Source organism: Metarhizium robertsii, assembly GCF_000187425.2.
Source record: "Metarhizium robertsii ARSEF 23 chromosome Unknown MAA_Scf_7, whole genome shotgun sequence".
In the NCBI taxonomy this organism is placed as follows: domain Eukaryota; kingdom Fungi; phylum Ascomycota; class Sordariomycetes; order Hypocreales; family Clavicipitaceae; genus Metarhizium; species Metarhizium robertsii.
The window spans coordinates 1646193-1664260 of record NW_011942215.1 but is presented as its reverse complement, the minus strand read 5'-3'; the positions used below and the strand labels follow the sequence as shown (position 1 = coordinate 1664260).

General features: G+C 52.9%; 5 protein-coding genes across 5 annotated transcripts; 3 read left to right on the top strand and 2 right to left on the bottom strand.

Annotated features, from left to right (window-relative positions):
• Positions 1-1159: 1159 nt before the first annotated feature.
• On the top strand, positions 1160-3605 carry MAA_08936 (Microtubule-associated protein, MAP65/ASE1-type; the record flags this gene model as incomplete). Its single annotated transcript, XM_007826934.1, has 3 exons — positions 1160-1270; positions 1345-1612; positions 1669-3605. The coding sequence occupies 3 exons, from the start codon at positions 1160-1162 to the stop codon at positions 3603-3605; spliced, it is 2316 nt and encodes a 771-aa protein (XP_007825125.1).
• A 1366-nt stretch (positions 3606-4971) lies between these two features.
• Positions 4972-7053, top strand: MAA_08937 (EPS15 like protein; the record flags this gene model as incomplete). The annotated part of the gene is made up of 1 exon (XM_007826935.1): positions 4972-7053. The coding sequence occupies one exon, from the start codon at positions 4972-4974 to the stop codon at positions 7051-7053; it is 2082 nt and encodes a 693-aa protein (XP_007825126.1).
• Positions 7054-7355: 302 nt separating this feature from the next.
• MAA_08938 (secreted protein NIS1) lies at positions 7356-7839 on the bottom strand (the record flags this gene model as incomplete). Its single annotated transcript, XM_007826936.1, has 2 exons — positions 7356-7549; positions 7608-7839. 2 exons carry the CDS (start codon positions 7837-7839, stop codon positions 7356-7358), a joined length of 426 nt encoding a protein of 141 aa, XP_007825127.1.
• A 4661-nt stretch (positions 7840-12500) lies between these two features.
• On the top strand, positions 12501-13814 carry MAA_08939 (ketoisovalerate reductase; the record flags this gene model as incomplete). The annotated part of the gene is made up of 1 exon (XM_007826937.1): positions 12501-13814. One exon carries the CDS (start codon positions 12501-12503, stop codon positions 13812-13814), a length of 1314 nt encoding a protein of 437 aa, XP_007825128.1.
• A 379-nt stretch (positions 13815-14193) lies between these two features.
• Positions 14194-15171, bottom strand: MAA_08940 (MYB-like protein; the record flags this gene model as incomplete). Its single annotated transcript, XM_007826938.1, has 2 exons — positions 14194-14439; positions 14548-15171. 2 exons carry the CDS (start codon positions 15169-15171, stop codon positions 14194-14196), a joined length of 870 nt encoding a protein of 289 aa, XP_007825129.1.
• Between the last annotated feature and the right edge of the window lie 2897 nt (positions 15172-18068).

Below are 18068 nucleotides of genomic sequence, written 5' to 3'. Positions count from 1 at the left end.
GACGTACGACATTACACGGCAGGATATTTAGTCCGTCTTGCTCGGAAATGGAGCTCGCCATTTGTCATTTGCAGATGGCTATTTCGAGCCGCCCAACTCGAATGATTTCCTTCAGTTTTCGGAATGGATAGGACGATTACTGAGCTCCTTCAACATGGGAATACATCTCACGCTGAAGGCATCCCTCATGAGTAATAGTATCATGCCATCAAAACAAGAGAGCACGGTCGGGTGACTTGTGGAATTCGTGTCAGCTCAAGCCACACGCCCACCATGATGACGCAGACAAAACAAACATGCAAGGCGCATACAGAGGGGTATAACGCTCTCCTTTGAATAGTCCTCGGAAGCACGTGTTCTGCCACAGCACGATAATCCGTCTCGAAAAAAAGGTATTACTTGAGCAGGCGGCAAGCATGGCTGCACAAGGTCGAGTAAATTGTAGGAATTCAAGCGACGCAGGCGCAATAGCGACCAATAGACACCCCGCAAACCAAATCGGTGGAAAGAGGGGCATCGAAATCTGAAACAACTAGTCAACCAGACTAATAAAGGCTGATCGTTCGGTCGTCTTCGCATTGTCTTCCCTGGCTGCGCGCCCATCTTTGATCCAACAATTGGTTGATTTAGGCCCATCGACTTGCGCCCCGAGGTTGTCGAGTCTGGGGAGTGGGGCAAGGTGCGTTGTTGTCATGGCAACAGAACGATAGCTCGATGGCCCACGGCCAAACAACAGTGGAACATGGCCTCATGGCCAATCGAAACCATTCAACAGGGCTTTTCTCACATCTCTTGTTTCTCACGCTCTGTTGTTCGCAAGCGATAGCTTTATTACAGTTCACAATTCAACCGCCAATTCGGATGCATCACCAACCCTCGTGATAGGCGGTATATGATGATTTTACGCCGACGCCAGAACGGACTGACTGCGGCAACCACACACCACATCGCCAGGTAAACACAGACCGCAGCTAGAACTGCAGGCAACCCACAGACACAGACTGGGAACAGACGAGAGCGCCACTTTGCGGGAAATCCAGCGCGCGCATACCAGTCAAAAAAACAATCAATATCTGCATCCCACCTTCGCCATCTACACGCTGCACAGGGTCACCTTTGCCCAGGTATACCGCCGTTTTGTCGTGACGCGACGAGAATCATGGACACCAGTTACCTGGCCCAGCAGGTCAATAGCAGCATTGCGCAGTTGCATGGCCTGTTTGACGAGATTGGAGTCCCCAATCATGAGCGCGAGGCTCGGGAGTCAGAGGTAGTTCTCCTCGGTCTTTGCATCTCCAATTCAATCCCTTGCAAAAAAAAAAAGCATGGCTGACCAATTCGCAGCTTTTCACGGCTCTGTCAGAAGCACTCAATAGCCAAGTGCGCCTGGTCACGACGGAGAAAAAGGACATGATTGATGAGGCCAAGAAGATTATCACAACCATCCGACAAATGGAAGCGTCGCTGGACGATTCTAAGCCTCGGAGAGGAGAGTACCAGGAGGACGAAGAGTTCAAAATCACTTACCCTCTGAACCGCTGCGTGCAGGGCCTACGGGAGAAGCACATTCAGATAAGTCGTCTGCACAAGGAACGCTTCGAGCAGGTGAAAAGTAGGATTTTTGTCACGTTCCGGCAACGCGTCTTGTCATGCTAATGTTCGGTACAGCGCTCGTCGAAGCCCTCGAGTCGTACTCATCACATCTCGAGCCAACTTTTGTCCAGATCGCGCTTCCGCCCACGGGGCCAAACCAATCCCTCCCGACCACTTTCGACATCTCCAACACGTACGTCGAGAAGCTGGATGCTGAGTTCACCCGGGTCTATGATGAATATATGCGCCGTATTGCTTCGGTACAGGCATTGTCCAACCAGATTATCCAACTTTGGGCGGAACTTGGCGTTCCTCAAGCTCAGCAAGACGGCGCGATTGTTAAGTACTACAGAGATGCGCCTGAGCAGCTTGGTCTCCACCAGGAAGATCTCAACAGGCTTCACACGAAGCGAGATCGCCTGTCGGACGAGAAGAAGAACCGCGAGAGGAGACTAAAGGACCTCAAATCCGCTGTCGAGGCCTTGTGGCTGAAACTTGGCATCGATGAAGGCGAAACTAAGATTTTCCTCAACAAAAACAGAGGATGCGGTGTCCGTCAAATCAATGAATTCGAAGACGAATTGGCGCGCCTGAACGAACTGAAGAGACAAAACCTTCACCTCTTTGTTGAAGATTCTCGCGTCAAGCTCCAGGAACTGTGGGATTCGCTTTACTTTTCGGAAGACGAGATGCTTGAGTTCACTCCGGCCTTTTCCGACGTATATAGTGACGCCCTATTGGAGGCGCACGAGCGCGAGGTCGCACGACTAGAGGCACTCAAAGAGCAACGCGCGCCAATTTTGGCCGTGGTCGACAAGCACAAGAGCCTGATCAAGGACCGGGACGACCTCGCAGCATCGAGCCAAGATGCTTCTCGCCTCATGATGCGCGGCCAAAAGGGTGAGAAGCGAGACCCCGGAAAGCTTCTGAGAGAGGAAAAGATGCGCAAGCGGATAGCCAAGGAACTGCCCAAGGTGTCAGCCGAAGTCCGCAAGATGCTCGAAAGATGGGAGGACGAATATGGTCGACCGTTTTTGGTATTCGGAGAGCGCTATCTCGACGAATTAGAACTAGAAGAAACGAAGAGGGCTGGCCCTGTTGCACGATCCAAAACTCCAGCAAAAGCACCTCCGTCGACGGTGAAAAAATCAGCAGGTCTCACAAGAGTCCCTAGCACAAAGACTGTACCGCCTCGCTCCATGACCAAGACTCCGACGGCGGCGGGCCGAACTGCTACAAAGAAAATGCAATCGCCAGGCAAGACCAATGCGATATCCGGCAGACAAAGTCCGTCGAGGATTCCCGCTCGTGTTCCCCTGTCGAACTTGAAGACGGGCGGCAATTCTCCCGAGCGTCCATCACGGCCAGAGTCGAGGGCAGAGACTCTTCGAAACGGAGCGCCAGTCCGTGCTCCGCCACCAAAGATGCGTGACTTGAAGTCAGTTCCCGAACTACAGACACCAAAGAATCCGTACAAGGGAACAGGCATTGGTTCGAGCATTGTGCGCCAAGTTGAGCCCGAGGATGTTTACGACGACGGCGCTCAACCTTCCCGGGGTGGGCGATCCAATTCTAACTTGTCCAACCACACACAGCCAGTATATTACGAGGATGCATATGACGACCGTTATGATGACCGTTATGACGATCGCTATGATGACCGCTACGCAACAATTCGCGGACCACGCTCTGCATACCCACAAGGAGCGCCTTCGAGGCAACTGTCAAACAATTCACACACATCGACTGCCATTTCCGGGTCTGAGAACTGGGAAACATACGATGATAACAGCGAGCCAGAAGAAGACGTCTCAGAAGACTATTACAACAAGCTCCGAGCTGCGCGTGGCAAGAGGTATGAGCCCGAGCAGGGCCATGGACCTACAAGCAGCCAGGCCAAACGCCTACGAGGCATTCCAGGGACACCATACGCAGCAGCACCAGTCATGATTGATCACGATGGTAACCGAATCATTTCCGGCAGCGAATGGACTGATGAAGACGTGTTTTGAGGATGTGATTGAGCCGCACAAACTTTGAATTCCGCTCATTATGAACTCGCAGTGACGACATGGGGATTGTGACGAACGTTATGTGTGATGCTCGATATTCTCTGTCTTGGCCGACCAGCAGCGTCGTCGCTACTCGGATGAACTTATGATGCAACGGATAACGCTCTCCCTCATCCCGTCGATCGGCTAGGTCACTTGGAGGCCTAGACGAGGCGTGCCTGCATATCTCTTAGCTATGGTCGGAGCATTCGCGCCCAGGGCTGGCGTCGATGGGTGTGCTACGGATTTTGAACTTGTACCTATCTAGGATTTGTCTTGTTCTGTTTTTTATCTATAATTGTCGGGGGCTATTCTGAAGACTGGTGTTTTATACTGAAGGACAAGCTTGCAAAAGCGCCCAGGACTTATATACTAAGGCGGTGCGTACCATGCTTTGCGGAATTGACGGAAATGAGGGGACTTGGACAATGGGAATTGACGGAGCGAACAAGGAACAAGCCCAGGGAGGGGCGAGGGAAACGGCGTTTGGGAAAGCTGGCGTTTGGGATCTTTTTGCGACTTGCATACAGGGTACAGTGTTGTTGTGAATAAGACGTTGTGTTGTGGTGCTTGCAATCAAGCCTGTTTTACTTGGCTTTTGTTTGTGCGCATGATGCGAGACTTTTTGCTTGAAATTGATGTGGTTTGCCGTGACATTGCCCTGATACGTGAATGGAGGGATAGGACCAAGTCTGATATCAAAGTACCTAGTACCAGACGCGTAAAATACGAGAATTGAAATGGGCAGGCATGCGCAAGTGTGGAGTTTGCCTTGTAGGCTGTGTTGAACTCACATCGCATCCTGGTCGTGCAATACTAGTACTAGTACTGTATTGACTGTACTGAATCCTGCCAATGTACCAAAAATAGATGTGTAGAGCCAGCGCAATCAATTCCTGATGGAATAGGGGAGGGGGAACATGGGAGGAAGTGTTGTTGGCTCGGATGGCCTGGATGATGGATCAAGGTGAAGGTGGCTGCCGGGGACCTGCGCGACGGCGTCTGACGTTGAGCCTCGAGGTCGAGGTCCCGTCTCATCTCCACATTTTGACTTCCCCGTCTTCCGAGCTGTCATCTGACTGACCACGGGCTGTCTCTCTTGCCAAGTGCTTTCCAGAGCATTTGTGCTTGTATTCGGGGCCCGGGACTACCTGTTGCACTCTTTTTTTACTTTATTTATTCATTTTTGAGGAAACAGTGCTGCTGTCTTTCCCTGCAGAGAGTAGTTACTCGCTGCCGAAATCGGCCCCTTTTTGTCTGGCCGACGCGTTCGTTGCCCTTGTCTACACACCTCCCTGATGTCGTTGCCACTCGTCGTGTCCCGGCGATGAATCCCGCCGCGGCATCTCACTCGGGTGGCACGCAGGACGACGCTGCGACCGCTCTGAGAGGCGCCTCGCTTGCGTTTCAGCGCAGTCCAGCAGTGGGAGCTACGTCGCCGCCGCTGCCGCTGCCGCATCACGGCAAGGACGCGGCCTCGTCGTCGGTCGGCCGGTCGAGAAGTCCGCCTGGGGTGGCTCTGGATGCCACGGGCGATGGGGGTAACGGTGCCCACGGCCATCACGTCGAGTCTCCCGTGTACCGGGCGGGTGTGGTTGCTGCGAGGCTGCATCAATGGAATGGCTCGCAGGCGCAGCTGCAGCCGACGACGCCTGCGCAGCGGCTGGATCCGAAGAGTCCGAGTTTTATAGCCGCTACGCTGGCCGCCAGCAGGAGCGTCAGTCCGAGTCCCCTGGCCAGAACGCCGCGGAGGAAGACTAGCTTTGGGGCAGCGAGCCTGCTGGGGAGCGCGGATGCCGTCGATTCGGAGAGTATTGCTCCCACGGGGAACTTGATATCCATGTTTGAAGCGGCCGGGGAGGGCAGCGAAACGACGAGGAGGCCGGCACGGCGACGGACGCCGCCTCCTGAAGAGTCGAGAGATGCCACGCGGGGGGTGGACGTGCCGGCAAACAAGAGAGAACCGGCGCCGTCGCCGAAACCGAAACCGAAACCGAAGAGTCGTCATGTACGGCCACCCACGCCGCCGCAGGGTGCAGATGAACCACGTTCAAGTTCCATGCCGCCGAAACAGCCGCCCACTCCTCCCCATAGAAGCTCGGAAAAGATATCAGCCATGCCAATGCCAAAGCCCAAGATGCCACAGCAGCTCACCTCTTCGCCAAAACCCCCTCCCAAGCCTGCGAAACCCCAGCTTCCTCCGCCTGCGGGACCAAAGCCAGAACAAGCTGGGATGCTGCCATCACCCCGAAGACCTGCCGCCAAACCAGCGCCTAAACCTCTCCAGGTGCGACTTCCGAGTCCCCCTTCGGTAGTTAGCACGTCTACACCCGAAGTTCTATCTCCCAAGCCGGTGAGGCTGATCACGCCAACGCTGGCACCTCCCGTCTTGAGCAGCCCTGGCGCGTACGATCAGGTCGACTCTTCACCTTCACCAGACCCGGACAAGCGTACTCAGACTACAGGCATACGGCCTCCAACACCTCCAAAACCCCGGGGAAGCCAGAGATTGGCGATGAGAAAACCTGGCAGTCGGAGTCGGCGTCGTGGGAATTCAGACACGCCCTTGCCCCGTGGCAGCTCATCCGCAACACCTCTCACGGAATTTGGTCTGCCAATAGTCTCCCCATCCCCCCCGCAACAACAACCTATTCGTCACGTACGCCGGAAGAATACACCTCCTCCTCTTCCTGTGAGACGACGAGAATCCGTAGCTAGTGCACCAACATCCCCCGTTCGCGATGCGCCTCGACGTCGCCGGCCCACCAACACGTCTACCACCAATCTAAAACTCGATCCCCTTACCAGCGCCATGATGGCCAGTTCCCTCGCTTCCTATAGACTTACCCCTCACAACACCGGATCTTCCCTTCCTCCACCGAGTCTGCCCAAACGCCAGAAATCGCCTCATCTGCTCCAGACTCTTCGGCAGCCGCAAAGCCACTCCGACGACGACCCAGAACGTCTGAAGATAGCACACCGCCACAAGTTGTCTAGCAACAAGCACGCGCACCACGAAGGGTCGCGGAAACGATGGCGGGATCAAATCACACAGAGGGAACGGAAACGATACGAGGCGGTCTGGGCGTCTAACCGCGGCTACCTGCTCAGTGACGACAGTCCGTCGCAGAGCATAGACAGTGGCCTGCACAGGATCGCGGCAGAGTGCGTGGCAAACGTGGTGGCCAGGGAGATTTGGAAACGGTCCCGGCTGCCGGAAGACGAGCTCGTCGAGGTGTGGGAGCTGGTTGATCGCGGACGCGCTGGGATGCTGACGAGGCAGGAATTCATCGTGGGCATGTGGCTGATTGACCAGCGGCTGAGGGGGAGGAAGCTGCCCGTGAGAGTGTCTGACAGCGTGTGGGACAGCGCGAACGGGGTGCGTATTTCGAAGCCCAAGGCCAGGTGATGCCGCATGTGCTTTTATTGTTGGAGAGTCGAGTGGTCAAGAGGAGGGGATGCGAGCATGGCAGCATGATACCCCACGGCCGCTGCTTAGATGTCAAGTACAGGTCATAGACGGGCTTCATTCATGAGCCCTTTGTATATTTAATACACGCTTCGTCGTTGGACCGGCTCGGTTGGAATATTAAAATAATGTTCATTGTATTGCAATCTATCAAGGCTCGCTTCTCGTGAATCCACGGGTAGCTACTTTCTCTCTCCCTTTTTTTTTCGTGCTCCAACTCGCTGCAAACTTCAAAGAAACCTCTAGGACTGGCTGGAAATATACTTGGTGGACGTCTCCTCGCCAAAGGTAACAGTGACGTTGAAGTTGCTCAGCGTGGGCATGTGCAGCGCGCCGTACAGGCTCATCAGGCTGGCGGTGATGAGGCCCTTGCCTCTGGGGGCGCTTTCCGGAATGGCAACCTGCTCGGTGAAGCTGTGTAGCTGGTTCGACTGGCCTGCTCGTTTTTTGTTAGCGCTCGTTCGGCCGGCTTACGGGTGTTTGGTGAGGCGTACCGGGACCGAGGTAGATTGATCCGGCGACGAGTCCGAGGCTCTCGGGCGTTCCGTGGCCCGGGGCGTAGCCAAACGCAATGGCTACGTCGTACACGGCCTGGATGTAGTTCTCGCTGATGACGGTGGCGTTGATGGTGTCGCCCGGCCGGATGGTCTCGGGGACGGATATGCCTGTGATACGGGCGTTGGCGAGGGCCAGCAGACCGGTGGCGACAGCAATTGAGGCACGCATGGCGAGGGTATGATGTGGATGCCAAGACTGGGGCTGGAGCAGTGGTTGACGATGGGTGTGATTTGTATGATGCTTGATTCAAGATGTGACCGAGGGGTGGTTGTGATATTTATGTGTTGGGGTTGAGATCTTTTTTTTTTCTCTATTTCCGTATGCGCTGGCAGCTAGCTACGGCTTCTGGTCAGAAAACCTGCTTTGAACTCGAGCCCGGAGCTTGGTTGTTTGCCAGTGTTGGTCGATCAGGTGTCGTGGCATTGCCACGGCTGATCCCATCAATCGGACGTAGCGTTTTGTTTTTGGCCTTGGCCGGCAGACACGAGCCCATCTCACATGCTGTTGGCCGCGTCTCTTGTTCGTATTTTGTTTGGTGGTTCCCAGTTCCGGCGATTCGGTACTATGAGCTTGCTTTGTGTCGGCGGTTGGCTCGCCTGCATATTGGGACCGTCCATTCATGCAGGAGCTGCCGTCAGAGCTCATGCTGATCATCCCGAATCGGATCAGGTGCCGCACGCACCATTTGTTGCTACCAGCTCGTAAAGCGTCGGCCCAATAAACCGAAATTTCTTTGGCGTCTTTGTTCTTCGACTTTGGCTTTCGGGCCGCGGGATCCCCTTTTGAGGCTGACATGTCGGGACGGCATCAAGCTGGTAATCATTAATCCCTTGAGCGGCTTGGATTGGTTTTCGGACCATGGGTGTTGCCTGGCGTGTATCTCACATACGTCTATCATCTCTGTCTGCGTCATTTTCAGACGATGGTGACAGATACTGTTCAATACAACGGCCGTGTACAACCTTGGAACGAGCATCGAACAGCAGACCACTCATCTTCCCACAAACCTGGCGACGTATAAGCAACCGTATTCATTTCTAGCTACGTCAGCTCATGTATCCTTGCCTCTCATATCTGCAGTCATTGTTGCACGGCTGTGGCTCACCGCAACTAATCGAGCCGCACTCGGTGCATTCGGAGCTCAGGTGACGGCAAGCTCCTTGCTTGCAGCGAACTGCTTTGGTATTCATTCCAGGCATTCATTCTCTCTCTTCCTTCTCCTTCTGGGGGTCTGTATGGGAATGACTCGTGGCTAGGCGTCTTACTTCCAGCCCTTGCCCTTCCTGATATGCAGCGTGTCTGCACAATTCTGTCTTCAAAAATGGTGTAATACATCAATAGGTCTGTTGGCTGCACGGCCTTTCCCCCCCTCCCCTGCGCCGAGTGCAGGCAAAGAAGGAAGAGATCATGTTGGCACCGGAAACTGGAGAGTTGTGTGCAAGCCCCGATGTCTGTTATGTATGACTGCGAGTGTGCCGTACGCTGACCGGGCATATGAGGCATTTTGTCTTGCGTCTTGATGCTATTTTGGAATATCTGACACGCGGTCCGGGAAACAGAGGCTCACCCAAATTAATCCCTCTCGTGCAGTTCCTCTCTAGCCCAAGGTGATTTAGGAGTGAGAGAAGCTGGTTCGATGTTTGCCAACACCGGTCCCTTACATCTAGCTCCAGTTTAAGTGTTCCGCGTCGATTATTTCCATGATATAGTCGTGGTGACTTGTACATCTTCGTAAATTTCATGAAATTGGCAGCCTCCGGGTTCCCAGTTTCCACTGGAATCAGCATAACCTACACGGACTCGACCAGGAATAAGAAGCATATGGACGCTTTTCTACGATGACACGCTGTTGCTCAACGTTTCAGGTCGAACACACTCAGTGGAGTGCCATAATTGCCATCTTGATATTGCGCGAGTACTGAGGGCAAGTTCTGTGACCGCAGTCGAGTTCCTGCACCTCCACATCATCTGCCATTAGCTGTTCTTGGAACCCTTACTGCCAGAACCATTTTGCCAAGAAGTAACAGGAAACTCAGCCTCTCAGGAAGTTTCTAGTGAAGTAAAGGTGACCGGGCTGTCCACCATTCGGTGCTCGATGGCCCGAGGACGCATTCAGCGACAAAACCCATACCCATTGTCACGGCATTTGCTTCTTGGAGCGACGTCCGGGCGTCTTGACAAGCGGTCGGTCCATAATCACGCCAAGGTATTAGAACTAAGCTCATAGATCGTTCGGAAACCCCGGGGCAGGGGATGGACGAGCCACTCAAGCCCAGGGTAGAAGCCAATATTAGAGGAGACAGCTATAGCAGAGCTTCTACTTCGAGCCATGAGTCGCGCCTCCCTTCTCTGCGAATTCTGGAGATGCTGGGTCTTCGTTCGACAGATGCTTGCCTGTAGGATTAAACTTTTCGCTAAGGTTACTGCGGACCGGCGGACCGTCATATGGTTCGAGTAATATCAACGGGTCGAGGCCCGCGGATTTTGAGAAGGCAAGGGCTGCGTACTGGGTCATATCGTATTGTGTGAAATCATCTGCACGCATTTGCTTCCAGACAATTTATCGGGTCCGGCGAGTTCGGACTTTGCCAAATTGCTGCTCCTATCTGCTACATGTCTTGGCCACCTTGACCAGTAATCCCTGCCGAGAGTCAAAACAGGGATCATAACATTGGCAGATTACGCAACAGATGTGAATACCGGCTGGGGCGCTTGGTATTTGTGCGGGGTGCGCTTCCCAATATTTGGTTCGATAATAACAGGGTTATCGATGTACTACATGCCTCAACATTTGGTAGTTAAAGAGCAGTTAGCTTCGCGGGTTCCAACGGGCTTTGTAATCAAGGCCTCTGCCACATTCATTCCGCCTACCTCTGCAATTGAAGCGGAATGCTTCTTGCTTCTACCGAGGAGGACCGTCGATGTACCCTCCCTCATTCTGAATGGCTCTCCTTGACATACCACTAGTATTGCGGAAATACTAGCACAAAAGCGAACGGTCATCAGCGAAACGAATTCGCTTTCACATAACAAGAATACTTGCTCCAATGCCTCTTATTTTCGAGAATTGCGCTCGTTGTCTGTCTCCCAGGGCTTCTGGCATGAGAATCGGTCAACTTCTGTGGCATTATCCTCAGTTGTGTATCCAGGATAGCTTTGTTCGTTTTTTTAAAGACCGTGCCCTTCTCAAATTGCAAATTGCAAGTACGCACAGTGAAGCACTATCGAGTTTCCTCCGTGACAATTTGTTGGAATGGCCCGTCATCAGTCTTCATGGTGTCGCCAAAAACATATGCTGTCACTTGTGAGCGCCTTGCCAAATGGCTATAGAGTGTTTGTGGGAATGACAGGACAACCTTTCGCGCGGCATCGAGCCAAATGTTTCCGAGGTCCTGAGCTTGCTATGTCACGGCCCCATTCAGGAAAGAATCAAGCGACGTCATCACCCTGTCACCGCAGTTACGCAAAACCAAAGTGTCAGTTATGCGAAAGAATGGATAACTATGTATGTACGAGGTATGTTTGACTCACGTCCCATGCCTCTGTACCCACTTCCGTGTGCTCCTGGTTCTGATGTCCAAACCATGGCGAGATACAAGACTTCGTATGATATATTGGCTATAGCATCCCGGTTTAGCGACCTCACGTGGTTGGTGAGGCATACCCAATCTTGTTTATTTTGTGAATCCTTGGAGCCGGGAGAGTGCTTAGGCAACAGAGACAAACCCGACTGTGTGATAAATCGGCCTCTTGGACAACGGTTCGCTGTTTTGGCCTGGCTTTCAAAATACCCAGGCACAATTTGGAGAGTCCACTTCTTGTTGTGAGCTGCCCTGATGCTGCGCTAAGACCAAGCTTTTGGTACTAATAATGTTTTGATGATCCCCAGTTCCAGCCTGCAATTGGGTCCATGACAAGGGGTTCCAGGCAGCCGTATAATAGTATGTTCAGTTCTATCCCTGTGTGCCCTGAGAGTTTGTTGATGCCTCACAAAGGAAGTGGTTGTATGGCAGAAAGGTTGACCGTCTTTTGGAAATACCTCAACAAGCTGGATGCCAGCAAGCAGGGCGGGGCGGGCAAAATGCATCTGCCACAGGTTCCATGGACTCCGCCTACATGGCCCTGTACGAGCCCATGCGGTAATCTGGTGATTCGTTTAAAATGATCCTAGGGCAAAAGCACACGTTGAATGGCACTTGAGTGTGGTAGTAATTGCGTTGATTTGGACTGAAGTCAAAATGTTGAGACCATCATCGTAAAATGGATGCAACATGTGGGTTTCCGCAATCTAAGGTTCCAATGTTCAAAGCTGCGCATCGACGGTACGTACCTCGGGCAATTACGGTAAGGCAGGAGGGGCCAAGCCACGCACACTCACTCTCAGCCACACCACACGCCGAAGTACGATCCAACGACCATGCACATCATCCAGCCGTTTCATCCCATCCATACGACATCTCTGACGCCGTCAAAGACGCCAAAGAGATCTACTTTTTCGCACAGCCCCCAACATCTGAAGCACCCCATACGCACCCTGCCCTGGACCGAACAACCTAAGAAAAGCATCTTAACGGTCCAACGAGCCGACCCTGATGGGGAGCGCTAAACCCAGCCATCAACCCCTTCTCCACGTGTTTATCGCACAAACTTCATCGAGGGATACGCCTAGTCTGCGACCCCAAGACAGCACGAAGAGATTGCTTTAATTTTGCCAACTCTTGACTTTGCCAGTTATGACTCTAGGGCCCAGGCTGCTGCGTCGCACTCTAAGCATACCCACTTGGTCGATTAAGCTCGCCCAGTCTTCCTCATCATTTTCGACTTACACAATGCCGTCCAGCCAGCAACCAGCTTGGTTGAAAACTCTGATTGCAGATCAGGGGCCTCCGCCCAAATTATTTGCGTGGACGCCCGAAAATCTCGATCTGGGTGCAAAGCATAACACCCCAGCTATTAGCCTTACCGGCGGCAGAAATGACCTGGATCGACGGGTATTCATCCTCGGCGTCGGCAACATTGGAAGGCTTTATGCAAGTTGCCTGGCAAGGCAACCTAGGCCTCCACCCATCACCCTCGTGGTGCACAGGAAAGAACTTCTGACGCAATGGGTTCAGGGCGATGGTGTCGAGCTCACTCGTGATAGCGTGGCTATTAAGAACAAGGATTTCGATATTGAGTGGTGGACTCGAACTGCCCCGGACCATGGCCCTGTACGGGAGGTGACGGATGGTAAAAAACTGCGCAACCTCTTCATATCAACCAAGGCATCGGCCGCCATGCCAGAAGCAGATCGACTCCGAGGGTACCTGGACAGGCACAGCACCGTTGTGTTTGCCCAGAATGGCATGTCCAAGCTCTGGCCGCCGCACGGCCAGGAATATATTGCCCATCGATATGAGGCAGGCAACGCGCCCAGTTTTCTTGCTTGTATTGTTAATCACGGTGTGCTGTCTATAGGACCCTTCAAGAGCGTACACACGGCTCCGGCGGACGCGTTCATTGGCCCGGTACTCGTTAACCCACAGCCTCCCCCCAGCGTTGAATTTTTCATGACGCAAGTCGCTGCTGCGCCCCTTCTGAACTCCAAGTCTGTCTCTGCGGGCGAGCTCTGGCTACTGCAGCTAGAAAAGCTTGTGATGAATGCCATTATCAACCCCCTAACGGCGTTGTTACGCTGCAAAAACGGCGAACTCTTCGCTGGTGGCGAGCTGAATAACCCCCTCGGGCAGGTCCTGGACAAGCTACTAGCGGAAACGAGCGCGGTCATCCACGCCCTCGTAAATCACGAAAGTAGTGCTGATATTCTCGCCTCATATATGGATCAAAATCAACCGTCTAAATCAGACATCCCCACGGAGAACATCCACGAGCTGCAGAAGGGGCTGGCAGAGCGGTTTTCTCTACCATATTTGAAGAAGAAGCTATATAGATTTGGTGTTCAAGTTGGCGAAAACCGCAGCTCTATGCTTCAGGATGTTGAAGCTGGAAAACCAACAGAGATTAGAGATTTCAACGGTTGGTTAGTAGACATGGCGGCATTTCTTGATCAGCGACTGGATGTGTCAACTCACCGTACTCTTATAGAGCTCGTGGAGGGCAATGTAATTTTGAATCAGGCCGAACTTGCGAATAGACTTCTCTAGGTTATTTATTAAGAACAAGAATAATTCCACAATCGAAACATATAACGTTAATATTCATCATTACTAGACCAATATGTCGTGAAGGGTATGTGCCATGAGTACCCGATGTGCCAAGGATTTTAGTTCAGAACGCCCCTTTTTTCTTCCTTTTGACTATCCTCTTGACCTTGTTAATATTACCACATGCCTTTTCCATCGTAACATTACCCTCAGGTTGTTCGCTTTTGCACACAACGCTAATACGCTAATGATTTGAAGCATAGTCGCAGCATCTCGTTTCCACAATTCTCTTTTCAACCCCGCAGATAATCACCCGAGACGTCTTCAAAACCCACGCTGACGCCCTGTTCTTGCATCTTCTTGTGTAAATCAATGAGCATCAAAACTCTGATTTTCCATGCCACGGCCGGTGAATTTGGGGCAGCTCCATCGTGTCCGATTCCTCAGCTGCTGAAGCGGACCTCGGTGACATTGACTGCCATGTAGTATCGGGGTCGTCAGCACCCATGAGTTCCAAGACACGCTCCCTGCACGCCGCTGGTGTAAATCCCGAACCAACCTTGTGGGCAACGATACGCCACTTTTCATTCTCATAATCGGCCAATGCAGTGCGAAGCTTGTGATCCTAGTTTCAGAAGCGTTAGCCATTGGTATAGAACACGTTTCATACGAAAGCGCACTAGGCGTGCCACAATAAACACAGAACTTCTACCACTAGGACTATGTGACATACCATTTCGTCGGTCCACTGTGTTGTTTTCGCCTTCAGCTTGGTACAATAGCGAACTTGCAACGTCCCTGAGGAACGCCCAGGGAAGAAGTCAGCAATCTGCTTCCATGTCAAGTTCTTTTGTTCCTTCAGCTCTATAAGGAGCTGATCATCCTCGGCGGTAAACTTGAGCTTCGGGCCCCGAGGACGTGGAGCTGGTGGTGGCATGCCTGCTTGACCGACCATACTCGGTGCTCCACTGCCATCATCTCGACGCATAGATTTGGATAAATGTCCTAGATCTGGAAGGTGGTGGTGATGGTGCAGTTGAGGTCCTTGTGCCTGATGGGACAAGGCGCCCACGCTGGAAGAGGTCGCCGCCGCCGCCGCCGCCGCCTGTCCATATGCTGCGCCGATAGAATTGGATGGCATGGTTTCCAAACTAGACTGCCCTAATGTAGTCACACCACCCATGGAAATGTCAAAGCCGTCTTTTCGAATCCTATTCGCGCTGTTGGCAACAAATGGCGCATGTCCCTCTGTGGGCGATGCTGTGGCAGAGTACATTTGCGTTGAAACCGAGGTAACAGAACCGAATTGGACGTGGCCAAGCCGATGGCCGCCCATCTGCGAAGAATCCAACTGCATAGTGGGTGAGTGTTGGTGGGATTGCTGTTGTCCAGGGATTCCTGATCGCGACGAAGGGTGTCCATGTGCGGGTTCTGGAGAGGTATTGCTCCCAGTGCTGCTTCCTGTTACCGCGGAATGAGCAAATGACGATCTGGGTTGTTGCTGGCTGTTGTATTGGTATTGCTGGGAACTTTGAAATGGATTTTGCTGGGCTGGAGACGAGTACGGTTGCTGAAGCTGACTCTGGTTTCCGGTGTGAGCTTCATGGCCAGCAGCAAAGTCCACACTGTAGCCCCCGACTCGATAATTGTCCGCCAGCGTGTCTTCGGCGCAGGGATTCCGTCAGAGCAGTAAGCCCTGAACGGTGTCCTCACCTCTTGACAAACGGCCTTGATACAACTAGAACGCCCTCACGGGCTCTGTCGCCAGAGGAAAGAGTGCTGTCTGAAGTACTGTCGTTTTCAGGGTTCGAGTATAACGAGAGTTACGAATTAGAATCGGCTGTCGTGGAAGTCGGATGGTAATTCGTCGGGGACAATAACACCAGTAAGCAGGGTCTGCCTGTGGCAAGCTGCGTCTGCGAGAGGGAAGGCAAGCGCTTCTCCTGCCGTGTATGCTGCTGGAGGGAAGAGGCTAGCGCTCAGAGGAGCGTTAGGTTACCAATATTCCACAGCCCAGTAGTAGGGCTACTCTGCTGTGAGTGAGAGTGGCGACGACCAGGGTTGGGTTTTGGTAACGAGTGAGAGGAGAGGGTGCGGTAGTAGAGTAGTAAGTAGAGTAGTAGTATGCTCGAGGCAGCCCCAAGTCTAACACTAATAACAGGTGGAGAGAGTGTCTTTCGGAGCCTCCCTTTTGCAGTATTGGCGATAATGATGCTTTATGGTAATAAGTTCTCCATGCAGCTCTTGAAGTCCGTTATTCCGGATAGCCTCGTCTTGACTGAGGGTATTAGTGACAGGATCCAGGTCGATATTTAACTGGAACCATAGCGTTCCCAGGAGCCCTTGGGCAGAGAGAGTTCCACAAGGAAGATGCCGAAAATGGAGACCAAGGACAAAGACGTCGGTGTGGACCTCAAAAGGTTCTGTGCCTGGGTAGGTATAAAATGGCATGGGCTCATGAGAATGGAATACTAGTACTAGAGCCGGCGCTTTGTCGAAATCATGTCCTTTCTGGAAATGACTCCGAACAGAGCGGACCATGTCGGTTCGGTACAGATCGGAGAATAGTTTAATGAATGTTGCCGTCATGATGTCTCTTCGCTCCAGAAATTGTCAAGGCTTTCCGCTGAGCACTTCCCTATTTCGCTCTTGTAAAGATTTGTAGTGGGCACTGCCAAGGCCATGGCCAGATGCTTATACGGTAATATCCATGGGCAGGGGTGGTCTTCATGCTTCTCAAGGGCCTTTCAAGGGTAGCTTTGTGCCGCTGGATACAGAAGCCAGGTCATTCAGAGCCAGAAAGAGGTAGACCGGTCAACATCCGCACTTAGATTCGTGACCCTGTCGCAGGAGCAGGGCCCGAACTACCGCAGCCTGGTTCTCTGGGGCCGACAACCCAGCATCTGCCGCGGTTGTGGCCGAGAATGTATGTAGCAATGGTTCGGAGTACATGCAAACGAACAATTTCACAGCACCCTCCTCCACTACACGGACGAGGGAATATTGTAGCGCGAGGGTGCTCAGTCTTGGACCGGGGGAGGCACGCTCGATTGTGCGTCTGTGGAGTCTGTTGAAGCGCAACAACAGGGGACATGGTAGAAAGGATGGCAAGACCTTGACGATGGGGGTATAACATCCCAGGATGGGCTATAGCAGATGAAAGGTCTGCTCATCTATGCATACTCATAAAATCGGTATGACCAGCCTCCAGAGAGACCCCCACATAGCATAAATGCATGGTGTGTATTGTACATTAACCTTGGTCAAGGATGCCGCGGGAATCTGAGGGGACGCTTATCCCTTGAGCAACTTGAAGGGGCCGTTCGAGGTACTCTGCAAGGGAAATGCATAGAATAGACATGGGGATGATATCTGACGAGGAGGAGGGTCGACGGGCCGGCATGAAGGCTTGCACACCTACAGCCGCCCTACATGAAATTTCGACGACAGATACAAGTTACAAGCTTGTCAACTTGTCAACCCATCCACCAGCAGGAGGTGGATCATCTGCGCAGCGGGATGAACGCCAATTAACCCAGTTCCTAGTCGACCAGATCCGTGCCGACAGCTGGCGGTAAGGCCAATATCTCGAAGAGACAACACGAAGACACCATCAAGTAGTCGGCAACCGCTGCCGCGGAGGACCAGCCCAGAAGCAGCTACTTCTGCAAGCCAAAGGCAAAGGTCTCAAGGTTGAGAATGGCACGGATAAATTGGGCCGTGCGGCACATTCCCAGTTGTATCTCGTGGCACCGAGACAGCCCTCCAAGGCAGAGAGAGACAATGGAATATTCGGAGAGGAAGCCGAACCTGGCGCAAGGGTCGGCGGCAGGGCCGTCAGCATCCACTTGAATACGCTAGTCAGAGGTGTATGCAAAGTGGTGCGCGCGGCGTGTGGGGAGAGGCGGAGGGCAGCATTGATCCCTAAGGTGTAGCCATTTCGCTGTGAATGCAAGTAATAATTCGCAAGCTCCAGCGTTGGATGTTTTCTTTGTTGTCCGAGATGGCCCGGAACGCGAGCTTTCGCTGTCTCCATAACCCTCCTTGCTACCGAGTGCTTTACTCCCGACACTCCCACGTCACCCCCAGGTCAGCTGAAGACTGACCGCGGTCCGTTCTTCCTGGCTGCTTGCCATCCATCCTCGTTAGACGCCCGATCGACAATCCTTCTTGCGCGAGAGGCGCTTGCCTAGGCACAACGATTAAAATGAACGGATATCATAGCGCTCAATGCCGTAGGCCACCTTTTGATGC